General features: G+C 37.0%; 1 protein-coding gene across 1 annotated transcript in view; it reads left to right on the forward strand.

The window, feature by feature from the left end:
• LOC150107834 (transducin beta-like protein 2) overlaps positions 1–17,255 on the forward strand; it is a 261,182-nt gene that overhangs the window by 48,347 nt on the left and 195,580 nt on the right. The window contains exon 4 of the mRNA XM_090391583.1: positions 8,455–8,726. Within this exon, the coding sequence (XP_090247709.1) occupies positions 8,455–8,726 (272 nt within the window). The remainder of the gene's footprint in view (positions 1–8,454; positions 8,727–17,255) is intronic.

Consider the following 17,255-nt stretch of genomic DNA (forward strand, 5'->3'; position numbering starts at 1 on the left):
ATATTTATTTTCTATGTTCTTGCCAAAGTCCTCCCATGACTTTTGTTTAGCTAGTTTTACACAGTTTTTAGCTTTCTTACATTTTTCTCTATATTCTCTAAGAGCACAAGCTGAATTTGCCAGGAACGTTTGATATGCTTTCTTCTTTTCCTTCACTACCTCTTTAACTTCCTGTGTCCACCAGGTAGTTCTGATTTTTCTATCCTTGCACACAACCACACCACATGCCTCTCTGGCAGAATCAATCAATGTTTTCTTCAGAGTTTGCCACTGAATCTCCAAGGTTTGATTCCTTTTCTCAAACTCTTTCATTTTTTCTTCAATAATCTTTGTGTATTTTAGTCTACAGTTCACATCTGAGAACTGCTTAACTTTTATTCGCTTTAAAACTTTCTTACATGTTATTCTTTTCAATATGAAATTCAATTTTATCCTGCTCAAGACTAAATAGTGATCACTTTCTCCCTGGTGTCCTGCACCAAGGAGAAAACATCACTATCAACAATAACATAGTCAATGAGACTTCTCTTATTCCTTGCCTCTTCTCTGCATGTGAATTTGTGCACATTTTTATGTTGGAACATGGTGTTAGTAATAACCAGTCCATGTCCTGAGCAGAAATCCAACATATATTTGCCATTATTATTAGCTTTGCTATTTTCTCCAAATTTTCACAAAATATTTTTGTGTGTCTGACAATCATTTCCTTCTCTGCTATTTAGATCCCCAACAAGGGCCAACTTTTCCTTTTTCATTGTGTCAGTTGCTTTTTCTAAAGCATCAAAAAATTCCTCCACTTCTACCTTAGTAGAACCTTCTGTGGGACCATAGGCACAAATAAGTCTCATTGTCCAGTTCCCCATTCTCATATTTGCCCACATTACTCTACTTGAGACTACCTGTCATTCAAGAAGATTAGCCTCGTATTTTGTGTTGAATACTATGGCTACTCCTTCTTTTCCTTGATTGTCATTGCCTTGAATATAACATTTTGTATTTATTGCTCAGAAAGATCTCACCAGTTTTTGTGTTGTTTGTTTCAGTCACCCCTATTATGTCGATCTGGTACTTATCTAATTCCTCAGCTAGCTCCATTTCTTTGCCATTCAGGCTTCTTACGTTGATAGTACTGATCTTTAACTCTGGTGATGTTGAGTTGGGGTTTGTTTTCAGATTTGTTCCAGTAGCCGACTTTTCGCTGTTCGCTCTGGTTCCCTGGCAAAAACAATGGTGGCCTTGTTTAACCGGATGACGCCCCAGTCGGCATGAAATTTTGTCATGTTGTACCATCATTTTTTTATTTTGGTTTAACCAATAAGAATACAATTTGGTCGGTTAATTCCCAAATTGCCAGCCCATCATCGTTCGTTCAGTATCAAAGTAGTTATCCATAACAGGGTGCACCACGAGAAGGTGGGGATTGGACATTAGGTCAGAAGCCCTGGTCAGTTCTCCGCATGCCTTTAAAGGCTATGTGGAGGTCTCCTCTCAGTTATACAGCTTTGACCATTAAGCATCCCAACTGGTTGTATATATTTTATATATATTTTGAAATGAAATATAACGAATATATTTGCTACTGTAAACATAACCTATTATACACACATATATACATGCTCTATTTTCTCATTGACATAGAAAATTGACATCTATTTCTATCTGACATGGTAAATTTTCAAATGATTAAATAATTGAAATAGAAAATTGATAAAAAAATTGATCATGTAAGATGGGCATAAGATGAATTAAAATGCAATATTTAAATTTTAAATGATTATCTAATTGCAAAATCATGAAAATAGTTAATTTTTAAATACAGTAGAACTCGGTTAATAATGATCACGGTTACAGACAATTCACATTTATAACGAATAATTTTGAAGTATATTTGAATTACATTTGATTTAATGCATGTATTTCATGTTTATTACTAATTCATTTCAGAATAACAAACGTACACGTTTGTCGTTCCTTTACTGATATTTTGTACGTACGCATTTTCTGTTTGTGGAAAAATGTCGGTAGTCAAACGGAAAATTTTATCGGTTTCCGAAAAAGTAGAAATTATACGGGATGTAGAAAGTGGCCAATCAAATCTGACAGTAGCAAAGAAGTATGGTTTGTCCCCATCTACAATATCAACAATTCTAGTGGAAAGGCTTAGACGTTGGTTATGCCTTATTACTAAATAGTTTAGGGAAATAACAACGTAGACTAGGATATACATTAAAATAACTTTTTAATACAAATCCAATATTTTGGCAACGTCACATTGCCATTTTCAACAGGAACTTGTGAGCAAGACATGCGCACGCAGGCACAGCAAACAGTAAATGAGGATGAAGCTATTCTTTCTCCTAAAGGCCTATTGGTGTCCCCTAGCGGGCAATGTTGGTATTCTTGGGCGATTGGGGTGAGGTCTTCTGATGTAGGTTTCCCAAATTTGAGGCAGTCTCATGCAGCCAAATTTGTTGAGGTTTGGATTGTTTCTTAGGTCTGAGGCTGATTCCATGAAAAGCCTTTCGTACTTGTATTTACTATGGTGAACCCCACAGTATTGCTTAAGGAAAAGGATTATACAAGTAAGCTAAAAGCTCTATTGTTAGATCGGGCCACTTACCTCCCTATCGAGTACAATCCCACCAACTCAGAAATTAGAAAACTCCACACGCTCCTTAATAAGGTCACTTCTTGGCCTGTGGAAGTCACTAACAAATTAAAACCGTTTAACTCCATACCCCCCCCCTTTATTTATGAACTCCCAAAAATACATAAGGAAAATGTGCCATTACGTCCCATAGTGGATGGCATTGATTCCCCCACATACAAACTAGCTAAATATTTGGACAAAGCTCTCACACAGTATACCGGCAACACACCTTCATACATAAAAAACTCAGCCCACTTCAAAGCCAGCATAGAAAACCTTACACTCAAACACACTGACGTAATGGTCAGCTTTGATGTCTCCTCCTTATTCACAAATGGCCCACTCAAAGAATCCTTAGAAATAATCCAAGCTAAATTTCCTCCCGATATCACAGCCCTGTTTCAGTTCACAATGAACTCGGGCTATTCTGTTTGGCAAGGAAAATTCTACAAACAAATAGAGGGGACAGCCATGGGTTCTCTACTCTCCCCTCCCTTGGCCAACTTTTATATGGAGACTTTTGAAGAGAAAGCCTTAAACTCTGCCCTACCAAAACCAACCATTTGGCTTCGATATGTAGATGATGTGTTCGCTATTTGGCCACATGGCTCCGATCCACTCCTCTCCTTCCTAACACACTTAAACAACCAACACCCCAGAATCAAATTCACCTTGGAAGAAGAAAAAAACAACTGCCTTCCTTTCCTGGACACACTAGTCACCTGTCAGGCTGATGGAACCTTGGTTTTCTCAGTCTATAGAAAACCGACCCATACAGGCAGATACATTCACCAACAATCCCACCACCCTTCCTCACAACAATATGGTGTCATTTAGACACTACACAACAGGGCTAAACTTATCTCTTCAAATGACAATGTCCTAACCACAGAACTAAACCACATTCTCAACACTTTCTCAGCCAATGGCTACCCTCCGAAAACAATCAAAAAAATATTGAAACCAATAAACCACAACCCCCTTCCCCCACCTCACAACAAGGATTACTCTAAATCCATCACCATACCCTATATCAGAGGCACCTCTGAAAAAATTACAAAAATCCTAAAAAAAACACAGCTTAACTTCTTGTTACAGACCATATAAGAAATTGGCATCCCTTATCCACTCCACTAAAGACCAACCTCCCCCCCCCCCCAGACCTACCTAGTGTATACCAGGTCCCTTGCAGCTGTAAACTGTCCTACTTTGGCCAAACAGGCAGGACAGCCAATATCAGAATTACAGAACACAAGGACTACATCCGGTTCCACCAATACAGCCACTCTGGTCTTGCAGACCATGCTCTGGATAATTGCCATAGAATACGGTGGAAGAAAGCCACGATCATTCACGTAGTAAATACAAGTACGAAAGGCTTTTCATGCAATCAGCCTCAGCCCTAAGAAACAATCAAAACCTGAACAAATTTGGCTGCATGAGACTGCCTCAAATTTGGGAAACCTACATCAGAAGACCTCAGCCCAATCACCCAAGAATACCAATATTGCCCGCTAGGGGGCACCAATAGGACTTTAGGAGAAAGAATAGCTTCCTGCTTCGTCCTCATTTACTGTTTGCTGTGCCTGCATGCACATGTCTTGCTCACAAGTTCCTGTTGAAAATGGCAACGTGACGTTGCCGAAATATTGGATTTGTATTAAAAAGTTATTTTAATGTATATCCTAGTCTACATTGTTATTTCCCTAAACTATTTAGTAATAATACAATATCAACAATTTGGAAGAATCGCGAGTTGACTCTGAAAGCTTTTGTAAACAATTTATGGAAGTGTAAAAAACTTAAAAAGTGTAATGAAAGTGACGTTGACAAGGCACGTCTTTCATGGTTTAAAGTGCAAAGAACCGCTGGCTTACCTATTAGCGGAACAATTTTGAAAGTTCAAGCCGAAAAATTTGCTGTTCAACTTGGTTATAGCGATTTTAAATGCAACACTGGATGGATTGATCGCTTTAAGAACAGAAACAATATTGTCTACGCAAAAGTAAGTGGCGAGGCGTTGTCCATTGACAAAAACGTTGTTTCTGACTGGATCAAGAATGTATGGTTGGACATCAAATGAAGGTATGGATACAACAACATTTATAATGCAGACGAAGCAAGGGTTTTTTTATAATTTACCGCCCAATAAAACTTTTCAATTTAAAAACGAAAAGTGCATTGGCGGAAAACTTATCAAAAATAGACTCACAGTTTTAGTTTGTGTGAATATGACCGGTAGCGATAAAAGAAAGCTTCTTGTAATTGGAAAATTAGCAAAGCCTAGATTCTTTAAAAACATAAAGAAACTTCCCGTTGATTATACAGCAAATAGGAAGGCCTGGATGACATCTTTAATTTTCGAAAATGAAATTCGCAAGTGGGATAAAAATCTTCGCAGTGAAAACCGGAAAATTTTGTTATTGATAGACCTGCCCATCCTGTAGTGGCTAATTTAACAAACATAAAACTTGTTTTTTTGCCACTTAATGTGACATCTGTCTTGCATCCACTTGATCAAGGCATAATTAGATGTTTTAAATCCCATTTTCGTCATCTGTTAGTCTTGGAACTGATAGAACGCAGAGAAAAATGCTTATGCTTATGACTCGAAGATCAGTGTATTTCACACAATACGTTTAATGAGTGATGCTTGGAATTTGATATCGTCTACGATACAAAACTGTTTTAAGAAAGCCTGTCTTGCGGAATACGAGTGCGAATCTCAAGAAGATGAAGAGGATAACTTACCGTTATCAGCGTGGTTAAAAGCGAGAAACTTTAACAATTTTGAAACGTGCGCAGTGATTGATAATTTTATAGACAATGATAATGGTGTTGCAACTTCGGGTATACCGACAGACGCTGACATCTTAAAACAAATCTCTCATACACCAGATGAAGATAATAGTAGTAGTGACTCCAAGGAAGAAAATAGCAATGATGAGAAAATTGTTACCTGGTGTGAAGCAGAAAGTGCTTTACATATTTTAACAAGATTTATGGAATCGCGATCTGTAAGTTCAGACGACACATTCAAGCATCTTAGTAGTATAAGGAACCATTTCAAACGTATGAAATATGCGTCTTGTGCAAAGCAAAGCACGCTTGACTATTTTTTATGTAAAAATGTGAAGTTTAAAAAATAAATTTTTGTTCTTTATATGTATGTTTGCACATATGTATTTATGTTACCCAATATACCTATGCTGAGAAAAATCTGAAAACATTTTTAATTCACTCAAATTATGACCTTCTTGGATATAACAAATAACGGTTATTACGAACAAATATATGCGGTCCCGTGGAATTCATTATAACCGAGTTCTACTGTATATATATTATTAATTTTTTCTATAAAGAGCCACCAACCCCTAGATTTCCTGAACTCCCCCAAATGCTTGTGATCCCACTATAGCCACCCCCCCCAGAAGGCTTCAGCGCCCACTGGGGGGGAAGTACCACCCACTTTGGGAACCTATGATGTAGACCATCAGATCTGTTTAAGTTAGGAGAGAGGAGTAAAGTTTCACATGTTTCTTTATAAAGCCTTTCCACAAGACATCAACTTTTATGAAGTACTCTTGTTCCAATGAACTATGTCTAGTGTTGATAGCATGCTCCGTAATTCCAGACTGTTCAGGCTGAAGGCTTACATACCTTGAGCCTGAACTGGTTCCTCATGGAATGGCTTTATAAAGAAACATGTGAAACTTCACTCTCCTAACTTAAACATATCTAATGGTCTATGTCTATCCCCTTTGTGGGAGATAGCTTTTTAAATCAGCTAATCTTTCCTAACTTTATTTTGTCTACATATATATAGTTTTTTTTTTTTTTTTTTTTTAAATAAGTTAGGAAATTTACTGTGTTTTTAGTTATCTTACATTAGCTACTTAGGTGGTGCTTTTTTAGAATTATATGTTAATGTTCATTGCCATTATGTGTTCTTGTACTACCGATGATGCCTATGATACTTAGGTGAAAATTCTACACTAATAAAATATTTTACATAAATTTTTATCTAGTATTATAATTACTTTAAAGATTGTTATAAGCATTGACAAGAAAGAACAGGGTTAGAAAATATGGAATAGAACTGCATTAAGAGTACCTATCAATATATGAGGTAAGGTCATCAAAATCCTGAAGTGCTGAAAGCTGGAGTATTTGATATTCCATCAGAAATGTTCCTAATATATAGTTTACAGATTTTTCATTGGTACACTGCATAATTCAGAAAACTTGTGAATGAATTGGAATAGAGCGCTCATATTCCATATGAGATCCTGTAAAAAAGGAAACATTCAGCACAAATTTCTCTGCTGTATTCCATCTTGCATCTGTAAGATCTTGCAGAGAGGCTAAGAAAAATTGTGGCAGAGAAATTTGATGAAGAGCAATCCCATGTTAGGCAAAATGTGGCTGTTCATGAACAGCTTTTACTCCACAATAAATAATCAACAAATCATGTGAATATAGCAATTGGTATTTATGTTTTGTAGTTCTGAAAGAAGCATGTGATAAGATGTCCATAGAAAAGTAACTTGAAATGCTATAGTTATGCGGTGTAAAGGGAACTTTATACAGTGTAGTATAAAGTTTATTATGTAGTTTTACTTAAGTTGTAAATTACAATTAGAATTGAATGATGTGCATAGAAATGGCTTGATGCAAAGTTAGGTAAGACAAGAAAAAAGATATTAAATCAGATTTGAAACTCAGAAATATCAATTTAGGTCTTTGTTTTGTGCAGATGATGTCATACTTCTAAATGAATTCAGTATGAATAACAGCTGCTCATTCTAAATGAAAGCACGGGTTTGAGGAGTTACCAGGAGGTTAAGAAGAAAGCCAATGACAGAGCGGAATGGAGGAAATTGCTGCTGAGCTACCAGTCCCAAGACTGATGCAACTGATGATGGTGATTCTAAATGAGCAGCTATTAAATTCAACTAAATTTAATAGCTTCTCTAAGAAATGTGGTATGAAAAGAGCAATTAAAACAAATACTGTGAAAAGAGTCAGGAACATTAAGAACATCGCATGCATTCTTGGTGTTAAACCTACAGAACAAATAAAACATTTCAGCTGTTTAGGTATTATTTTAGTGAAGGTTGCAAATTAAATATTTGGAAATATTTAATATAATATGCAAAGCTTATATACCAGGGAAACCAATTGAATACTTTTTTCTGAAATAAGAGAGAATTTAGCCAAAAGTCTACACTAGTATTACAAGAAGCAAGTTTAAACTGATTTTAACTTATTTTTTTTGAGAGTTGGTTTAGGAATAAAATAGTTCAACATAGATTACATAACATCGATATGAGAATTTAGAGAAAAATTGGGGGAGCATAGAGATACTGTGAATGGCAAAATCATATCAAAATGATTATATCAATGAAAGAAACTTGATACAGTTAGCATTCATGAATGTGTGAACAGAACTAATCTCTAGGTGGATCGATGCAGTTACTAGCATCCTGGAGGACTGAACTTGGAATTCTGACAAATAACATATTATTTTGGAAGATGAAATTTGTTGATGGGAAGCCAGTAGTTATTTAACATAGACGTGCAGTACTAGCATAATATCCTGCATATTCAGTGTGGTACCTAGCAGGAATTTAATGTTTCTGATGTTATTTGCAGAAAATAACATTAAACTTAATGAATTCAACCATTTGAAAAACTTGTGAATTGTTACAGGTAATTTATTGTTATTTTTATCTTCTTTTTTTTTTTTTTTTCCCCACTCTGTTTTAATACAAGCTCTCTCTCTCTTCTGAATTTCTTTCTAGATCCGTACGAGCCAATGTAGAATATGATCATGCAAAACAAATTAAATGGAGTCCTGACTCAAAGGCTTACATTATTTGCCAGGCCAATGGTAATGCAATACAAGTATATAAAGTTGGCAGAAAAGAAGATTGCTCTCCTGGTAATGTAGAACCTCTTGGAACTTTTCAAGAGCTGCATAAAACAGATATTATAAATATTGGTATTGCCTGCAATGGACGTTTCATAATGAGTTGTTCAGCCGATACTACAATAATTATTTGGGATCTGAAAGGTATCATTATTAATATTTATATTATATTGTAATATAAATTTAATGTTGTTGTTGTTAATATAGATATGCAGTGAGTGATATACTATCCAACCTTTTTAGTATCCAACTATTATTACTATTATTATTATTATTACTATTATTACGGGCAACTCCAGGGAGTCATTAGACTCATCGAGGGAGGCCCCAAATCATATTCATCACAACTATCTGACATTCATACAGTATCTATCATACCTCGCCTTAAACTCATTCACTGTCACAGCATCCACTACAGACTCAGGGAGCGCATTCCACTCATTCACTACTCTAAAAGTAAAGAACCCAGCTCTAACATGTTTACTAACCACACTTTTGCCCAGTTTCCATGGATGTCCCCTAGTCCTCCCACAACCAGCCCTGTTCTCAAAAATATCTTCTGAATTAATTTTATAGAAACCCTTCAGTAATTTGAATGTCTCAATCATATCTCCCCTCCTCCGCCTATCAACCAATTTTTGCAATCCACAAATCCTCAACCTGTTCTCATACGGTTCATTCCACAGACCTGCTATCATCTTGGTCACTCGCCTCTGGATCCTCTCCACATCCTCTCCATCAAGAAGAAACCTAGGTGACCAAATCTGAGCACAGTAGTCTAGATGGGGTCTTATCAAGGCTCGATAGAGAGGAACAATAACCTGCTTGTCTCTGCTTGTCAACGTATTCTTCAGCAACCAAGTGATTTGATGAGCTGTTTTGGTCACTTTTGCAATGTGTCCCCTAAATTTCAATTCCCTATCCACCAACACTCCTAAATCTCGTGCCTCATCAATTTCCTGGAGCAGGGTTCCACCAATGCAGTAAACTGCCTCCAATCTTTTCACCCCAAAATGCATAACCTTACATTTTGCCACATTAAACTGACATCCATTCTCCTTAGCCCAGACCTCCAATCTATCCAAATCATCCTGCAAAATTTTGACGTCATCTGCATTCACTATTGCCCTACCCAACTTCGCATCATCCGCAAACAAATGAACTGTTCCTCTCAGATCATTTCCTATATCATTTCCTATATCACAAATTAAACAGCATTGGTCCAAGAACAGATCCTTGTGGCACACCACTAGTCACAGGCCGTCTTGTGGACTCTACTCCCGAGTAAACCACTCTCTGATATCTCTCCGTCAACCACCCTCCTATCCATCTCACCAACCCTATGTCCATTCCCATATGCTGCAATTTACTGATTAGAATTCCATGTGGAATCCTGTCAAAGGCCTTGGCAAGGTCCAGTAGAATCACCGTAAACCCATTACCCTTGTCCAGTTCAGCCGTCACTGTGTTATAATACGTGAGCAAGTTACTGAGGCATGACCTACCCTTCACAAAACCATGCTGTCCCCGATACAGTATCCCATTTTCTTCAGTCCAATCTTGTATTTTCCTTTTGACTATTTTCTCTAAGACCTTTACAATGATTCCTGATATGCTAATCGGTCGGTAATTTACAACAGCAGTCTTGGAACCACCTTTATGCAGTGGAACTATTTTCCCCTCTTTCCACCCGCTCGGGACTAACCCAGACCCGAGACTCAAATTAAACAAAATGGTCAAGGGTACTGACAATTCTTTAGCTGCTTCTCGTACAACACGAGCTGGTATACCATCCAATCCCACAGATGTATTGACATTGAGGTTATGCAATAGACTACTCACCTCCACTTCATTAACCACAATTCCCGTATAATCTACTGGTTTATTCGTTTCTGCAATGTCACCACCTTGATGATATACTTTTGCAAAGTGCTCACTCAGTAACTCAACTATCTCAACTGATTCAGTTACCTCCCTACCATCGGCATTCTTTAAAATCAATCTGCCATGTACATTTTTCCTTTTACTTGCTACATATCTAAAAAACTGTTTAGGATTCTCTTTAGCCTGCATGGCCAATGTTCTTTCGTAATCCTTTTTTGCTTTTCTTACCACACTCGTCACCCTTCTGGCCTGCGCTTTATACCGTTCATGTGCCTGCCGGTCACCCTTCTCCTTAAATTCCCTCCATAGTTGTTTCTTTTTTTGCAACTCAAGCTTAATGGTGTTATTCATCCATTTAACCCCTACTTGATTTATTATTCGGACTCTAGGTATACAGTCAGCCATTGCTTCATGCAAGCACTTCTTAACTACCTCCCATGCACTATCAACTTCTAGTCCTTGCAGTTGTACATGCCATGGCACTGAACCAATCAAACTCCTAAGCTTGTCATACTTTCCCGCCCGATAATTCCACATGTACCCTGTCTTAATTGAAAATTCTACACCTTTAGCCACCTCCCAAGTTAAGACCCTATGATCACTCTCACCGATTGGTGGCAATGTGGTCATATTTGTTACAGCCAAATCCTCAGATGTAATTACTAGGTCAAGCACTCTCTGACCCCTAGTATTTTCCATTACATGCTGTCGCAACTATACTAATAGTTGGATATATACTATCCAACCTTCTTACCAAGTCTGCATTTTTGGGCTGCACATTGTTTCACCTTTGATCTTTGACTTAATACATCCTTTATGAAATCACAGTTCCTTTATTATTATTAATTTTTATCTATTTGAAATACTGTGCATACATATTAAAAAAAAAAATTTGGTGTAAAGCTACTTTTGAGCTATTATTGCCACTGAGTAGGGAAGGCTAGCACTTCACAGTGACTCCCCTCCAAGATTTTCCTCTTATCTTGAAAGATAAGCTGCAAGTCTTAAAAACATGATTAACCATCATTTCTCAAATATGTATATAAGACATTATTTCATGAAACTCACTAGTTTATCAAAAAAATAAATAAATAAAATTGAAATCAAGTTTTGCAAATTAGTGCAGTCTTGGCTAGTACAGTGTCCCATCTTAAAGAAATCATATGTTAGTTACTATCTGTGGAAAGTAATCTCTATATCACCTTGTTCCCCCCCCCCCCCCCCCCCCTTCCACACACACACACTTCAGTTCTTGTAATCTGACTTTCCACTTCTTAACAGTACTGTCATGTTGATCACTCTTCATTATACAAAGACCACATTCACTGGTAAATTATGTTTTTGTTTTACTTCTTAACTTTAATAAAGTTTCTGAGCATTACATTTATGTTGCTCATTCCTTGACAAAATAACTGTTTTCTATGCTTATAGTTTGAGAAGTCTGATCATTGGTTTTCACAGGATATCATGAGAAATTTACATTATTACTTCCTATCAACAATTTCCTTCAATTAATGTGTTATCTGTCTGGTTATCTGTTATCTGATCTTATATTTTGGTCTTCTAAGGTACTTCTCTCAGTGCATCTAGATTTATAAAGATTAAAGATTTAAAGAAATATGATTAAAAGGTTTGCCAGTGAAAATGAAGGCAAAGTATGCTAGCTGGGAAATAATCGAAGGATATATACATAAATTGTATATATATATATATATATATGTGTGTATGTATGTATGTATGTATCAGTGGTGTTGCATGCCCATTTATGCTGGGTGTGCTATCATGTGACTTATGCAACCCATGCCACAAAATTCACGTCAATTTGACTGTATGATTGCATTTTTATCGATGTATGAAAGTTTTAAGAGTGCATAGCACATCAGTGTTCATCTTAATTGGTCTAATATAATTAATTGTAAGATAACTTTAAATATTTTATTATATATTTGGTTTAATCCTTTATCGAAGTGTAAGCAAACAAAGCTTGCGCCTGAAGTATTTTCAGGACTGGAGCAACTCATGGTGAAGGTGGGATAAGTTCTAATCACTTGCCTTAGTATCTCCCATAATGCAAAGCACATCCCCTTGCAGACAGAAAAAACTTCAATTTAAATACTTGAATTTATCAATTAATATAATTTTAAATATGAAAAAATATAAAGGTAAAACTAACAACAGCTATGCTTCACATGCACCAGTTATGTGAGAAGCACAAAGGGTTTACGCTTCATGCTGAGATTAGATTATCATTGGCAAATACTAGAGTGAGACATGGATAATTTGAATTTTGATACAATTTTTGCATACAGCCATATGCACAGAAATTGAAAAAATAATCACTTGGGAAATTTTTTTTTCCCGATTGAACCAAAGAAAGGCTGAAATAACTCGTTTACTCATTTATACGCAAGTTCCAAACCTTTTTGGACTAGAATCAGTCATACAATCTGCGAAAGGGAAACAGTGTTGGCGAACAACACTGTTTCCCATTTTCGAAGTTATAAATTATTTATAGAAAATTGCTGTCTGTATTACTGTCCTAAACACGTCAGTTCACACTTCAAGCAAGCAAAACAGATGAAACTCAAAAACAGTAACGAAACAATTAGGGGAGTCTTTAGTGTGAATAAATGTAAAAATATAACATTGGTGATATTGCTATTCTGCAGATGTGCACCGCACACCTAGCACACCCTGAATATTTGCCCCAACCAGGCCAACATAAATAAATAAACATGAAACCAGAAATGAATATAATGGATAAGTCATATTATACACCCTTCATTTTGACCTGTAGCAAAAAAACAAGGAAGGAGAGAAGGAAAAATGGTGGATTGGGGATATGATAATATAGGAAGAATGGATAAAGTCATTGGTGTCAACTGAAATATAAAGCAAAGTTATAGTGTGCTTTTATTATTCCCCAACCTTTATTTTATTTTTATTTCTGTTATTAGTTTTCCTGCACTTCTCTCAAAAGGAGTTACTGGCAAAGATGAAAGCAACCAAAAATAAAAGTGATTTTGACAGGTGCTGGAACACAAATTGCACTTATAAACTGCAGCTGGAAGAACTATAAACCATCATAATTTTTCATTTGTGTTAACTATTCTGATGAAAACAAAAGGTGTTGAGAACATAATGTGTGCCTGTACTTATTACTGGATGTCTATGTGATCGTGGGATTATCCTCTGTGATTGGATAAGCATGGCTGCTGCTGCACTCATTACCCAGTTTTTTTTAATCTGTGACTGGACCAGCTCCAACAGATAGTCTCTAGATTGAAACTGAAGGCTACATTTCCAATGGCAGAAGGATTGCAGCTGAGTTATTTTGATGGAAGATGGATGTACTGTCCTCATATTATCCTCAGATGATTGAATAAAAACCTATCTTCTTGCTCGGTCTCCTCATGTCTGAGGATTCGTGACCATAGTTATAATGTCCCTCCATTTCTTTTTGTTTTTTGTTGCAGCAGTTGCCAATTCCAAAGTTAGTCCGGTGAGCTTTTTAATCTGGTCCAACCATGTTGATCTTGGGCATCCTCTTTTTCTTTTTCCTTCCACTTTGCCCTGGATGATGAGTTTTTCTAGGTTGTCATTTTCACATCTTGAAATGTGACCGAGGTATTTGAGAATTCTTTCCTTTACAATGTCACATAACTGCCTCTTTATTTTTAGTTGACTTATTATACTTTCATTTGACCTTTTGTCCATCCAGGAGACTCTCAACAGCACCAATCTCAAAGCTTGTTTATCTTATCTATGTCTTTTTCACCAAGTGTCCAAGATTCAGTGTCATAAATGAAAATCAAAAACACAGCTATTGACCAGTCTTGATTTAGTAGTGATAGAAATGTTTCTGTCTTTCCATATTTTTTGCAATTGCATAAAAACCTTTAAATGCAGAAATATTACACATGTGGCTTCCAAGCTATCATCCATCTTTGGAAATTTGGAAATTGTCTTCTACATAGTTGTGTTTTTAAGTATTGGTCCTCAGAAATAATGCAAACATGTATGACATTTTGAAATAAACATGTCTTTGACTTTTTGTTAACATGTTTTCTATAAACAGTTTGTTACTCCACCACACTCTACATGCACACGGTTTTTTTTGCATAGTCCAGAAACCCTGCACTAGAGACCAAAGATGGAACTTTTTCAAGCCACTTCAGCCCTCTAATAAGTTTTTACATAAGAGGTTGATGTTATCCAGTATTTCCATGTATAAAATTACAAAAATCACATGCATTCATTATCTTTTCATAAGAAAATGATTCCTTAATAAAGAAAAAAAAAGCAAAAAAAAAATCAGCTAAAGACCTATGTTGTTCCAGTATAGTGAGATTGAATGTGATGGGTAGAGTGTGTTCAGGAATGACAGGGAGAATAAAATGGGGGGAGGAGTATTGTTGATGATAGCTGATGAGCTGCAGCCAAGGAGAATAGAAGTTGAATTGCAGGATAGAGAAAAGAGCACATTTGAGGCCATTTGGTGTGAGATTGTGGCTAGCAGAACAAAATATACAATTGGGTGCTGCTATAGACCAGGTGATGGGAAAGATGGTGGAGATAGTATGCACAAGCAAATAGAAGAAATGAGTGGAAGGAGGGTAATTATTATGGGAGATTTCAACTATGGTAGCATTGATTGGAGTGAGGAGAGAACACACGGGAGGAAGGAATTGGATTTTATGCGGTTATTAAGGGATAACTATCTGCGACAGCATGTAATGGAAAATACTAGGGGTCAGAGAGTGCTTGACCTAGTAATTGCATCTGAGGATTTGGCTGTAACTAATATGACCACATTGCCACCAATTGGTGAGAGTGATCATAGGGTCTTGACTTGGGAGGTGGCTAAAGGTGTGTGGAATTTACAATTAAGACAGGGTAAATGTGGAATTATTGGGCTGGTAAGTATGACAAGCTTAGGAGTTTGATTGGTTCAGTGCCATGGCATGTACAACTGCAACTTCAAGTGTTTGCATGAAGCAATGGCTGACTGTATACCTAGAGTCCAAATAATAAATCAAGTAGGGGTTAAATGGATGCATAACACCATTAAGCTTGAGCTGCAAAAAAAGAAACAACTATGGAGGGAATTTAAGGAGAAAGGTGACTGGCAGGCACATGAACGGTATAAAGCACAGGCCAGAAGGGTAATGAATGTGGTAAGAAAAGCAAAAAAGGATTACAAAAGAACATTGGCTATGCAGGCTAAAGAGAATCCTAAACAGTTTTTTCGATATGTTGCAAGTAAAAGAAAAAATGTATATGGTAGAATGATTTTAAAGAATGCCGGTGGTAATGAGGTAACCGAATCAGTTGATATAGTTGAGTTACTGAGCGAGCACTTTGCAAGAATATATCATCCAGGTGGTGACATTGCAGAAATGAATGATCCAATAGATTATACGGGAATTGTGGTGAATGAAGTAGAGGTGAGTAGTCTATTGCAAAACCTTAATGTCAATACATCTGTGGGATTGGATGGTAAACCAGCTCGTGTCGTACGTGAAGCAGCTAAAGAATTGTCAGTACCCTTGACCATTTTGTTTAACTTGAATCTCGGGTCTGGGTTAGTCCCAAGGGGGTGGAAAGAGGGGAAAATAGTTCCACTGCATAAAGGAGGTTCCAAGACTGCTGTTGTAAATTACCGACCGATTGGCATATCAGGAATCGTTGTCAAGGTCTTTGAGAAATTAGTGAAGAAAAGAATACAGGATTGGATAGATGAAAATGGGATATTGTTTGGGGGACAACATGGTTTTGTGAAGGTAGATCATGCCTCAGTAACTTGCTCACGTTTTATAACACAGTGACGGCTGAACTGGATAAGGGTAAAGGGTTTACAGTGATTCTACTGGACCTTGCCAAGGCCTTTGACAGGATACCACATGGAACTCTAATCAATAAACTGGAGCAGATGGGGATGGATATAGGGTTGGTGAGATGGATAGGAGGGTGTTTGATGGAGAGATACCAGAGAGTGGTTTATTCAGGAGTTGAGTCCAAAAGACGGCTTGTGATTAGTGGTGTGCCGCAGGGTTCTGTTCTTGGATAACTACTTTTCAATTTGTTCATCAATGACATAGGAAAGGATCTGAGAGGAAGTGTTCACTTGTTTGTTGATGATGCAAAGTTGGGTAGAGCAATTGTGAGTGCACAGGATGTCAAAATTTTGCAGGATGATTTGGATAGTTTGGTGGACTGAGCTAGGGAAAATGGATGTCAATTTAATGTGGCAAAGTGTAAGGTTATGCAATTTGGGGTGAAAAGATTAGCAGCAGTATATCACATTGGTGGAACTGTACTCCAGGAGATTGATGAGGTCAGGAACTTGGGAGTGTTGGTGGATAGGGAATTTAAGTTTAGGGGACACATTGCAAAAGTGGCTGAATCAGCTGATCAAATCACTTGGCTTCTGAAAAATACTTTAACAAGCAGAGACAAACAAGTTATTGTTCCTCTGTATTGAGCCTTGATAAGACCCCATCTAGACTTCTGTGCCCAGATTTGGGCACCAGGGTTTCTTCTTGATGGGGAGGAGGTGGAGAGGATCCAGAGACGAGTGACCAAGATGATAGCAGGTCTATGGAATGAACCTTATGAGAACAGGTTGAAGATTTGTGGGTTGCAAAAATTGGTCGATAGGCAGAAAAGGGGTGATATGATTGAGACATTCATATTACTGAAGGGTTTCTATAAGATTAATCCAGAAGACATTTTTGAGAATAGGACTGGTGGTGGGAGGACTAGGGACCATACATGGAAGCTTGGCAA

This window comes from Typopeltis vanoorti, chromosome 4 (assembly GCF_054136105.1).
Source record: "Typopeltis vanoorti isolate ZY-2024b chromosome 4, IOZ_Tvanoo_1.0, whole genome shotgun sequence".
NCBI classification, from domain to species: domain Eukaryota; kingdom Metazoa; phylum Arthropoda; class Arachnida; order Uropygi; family Thelyphonidae; genus Typopeltis; species Typopeltis vanoorti.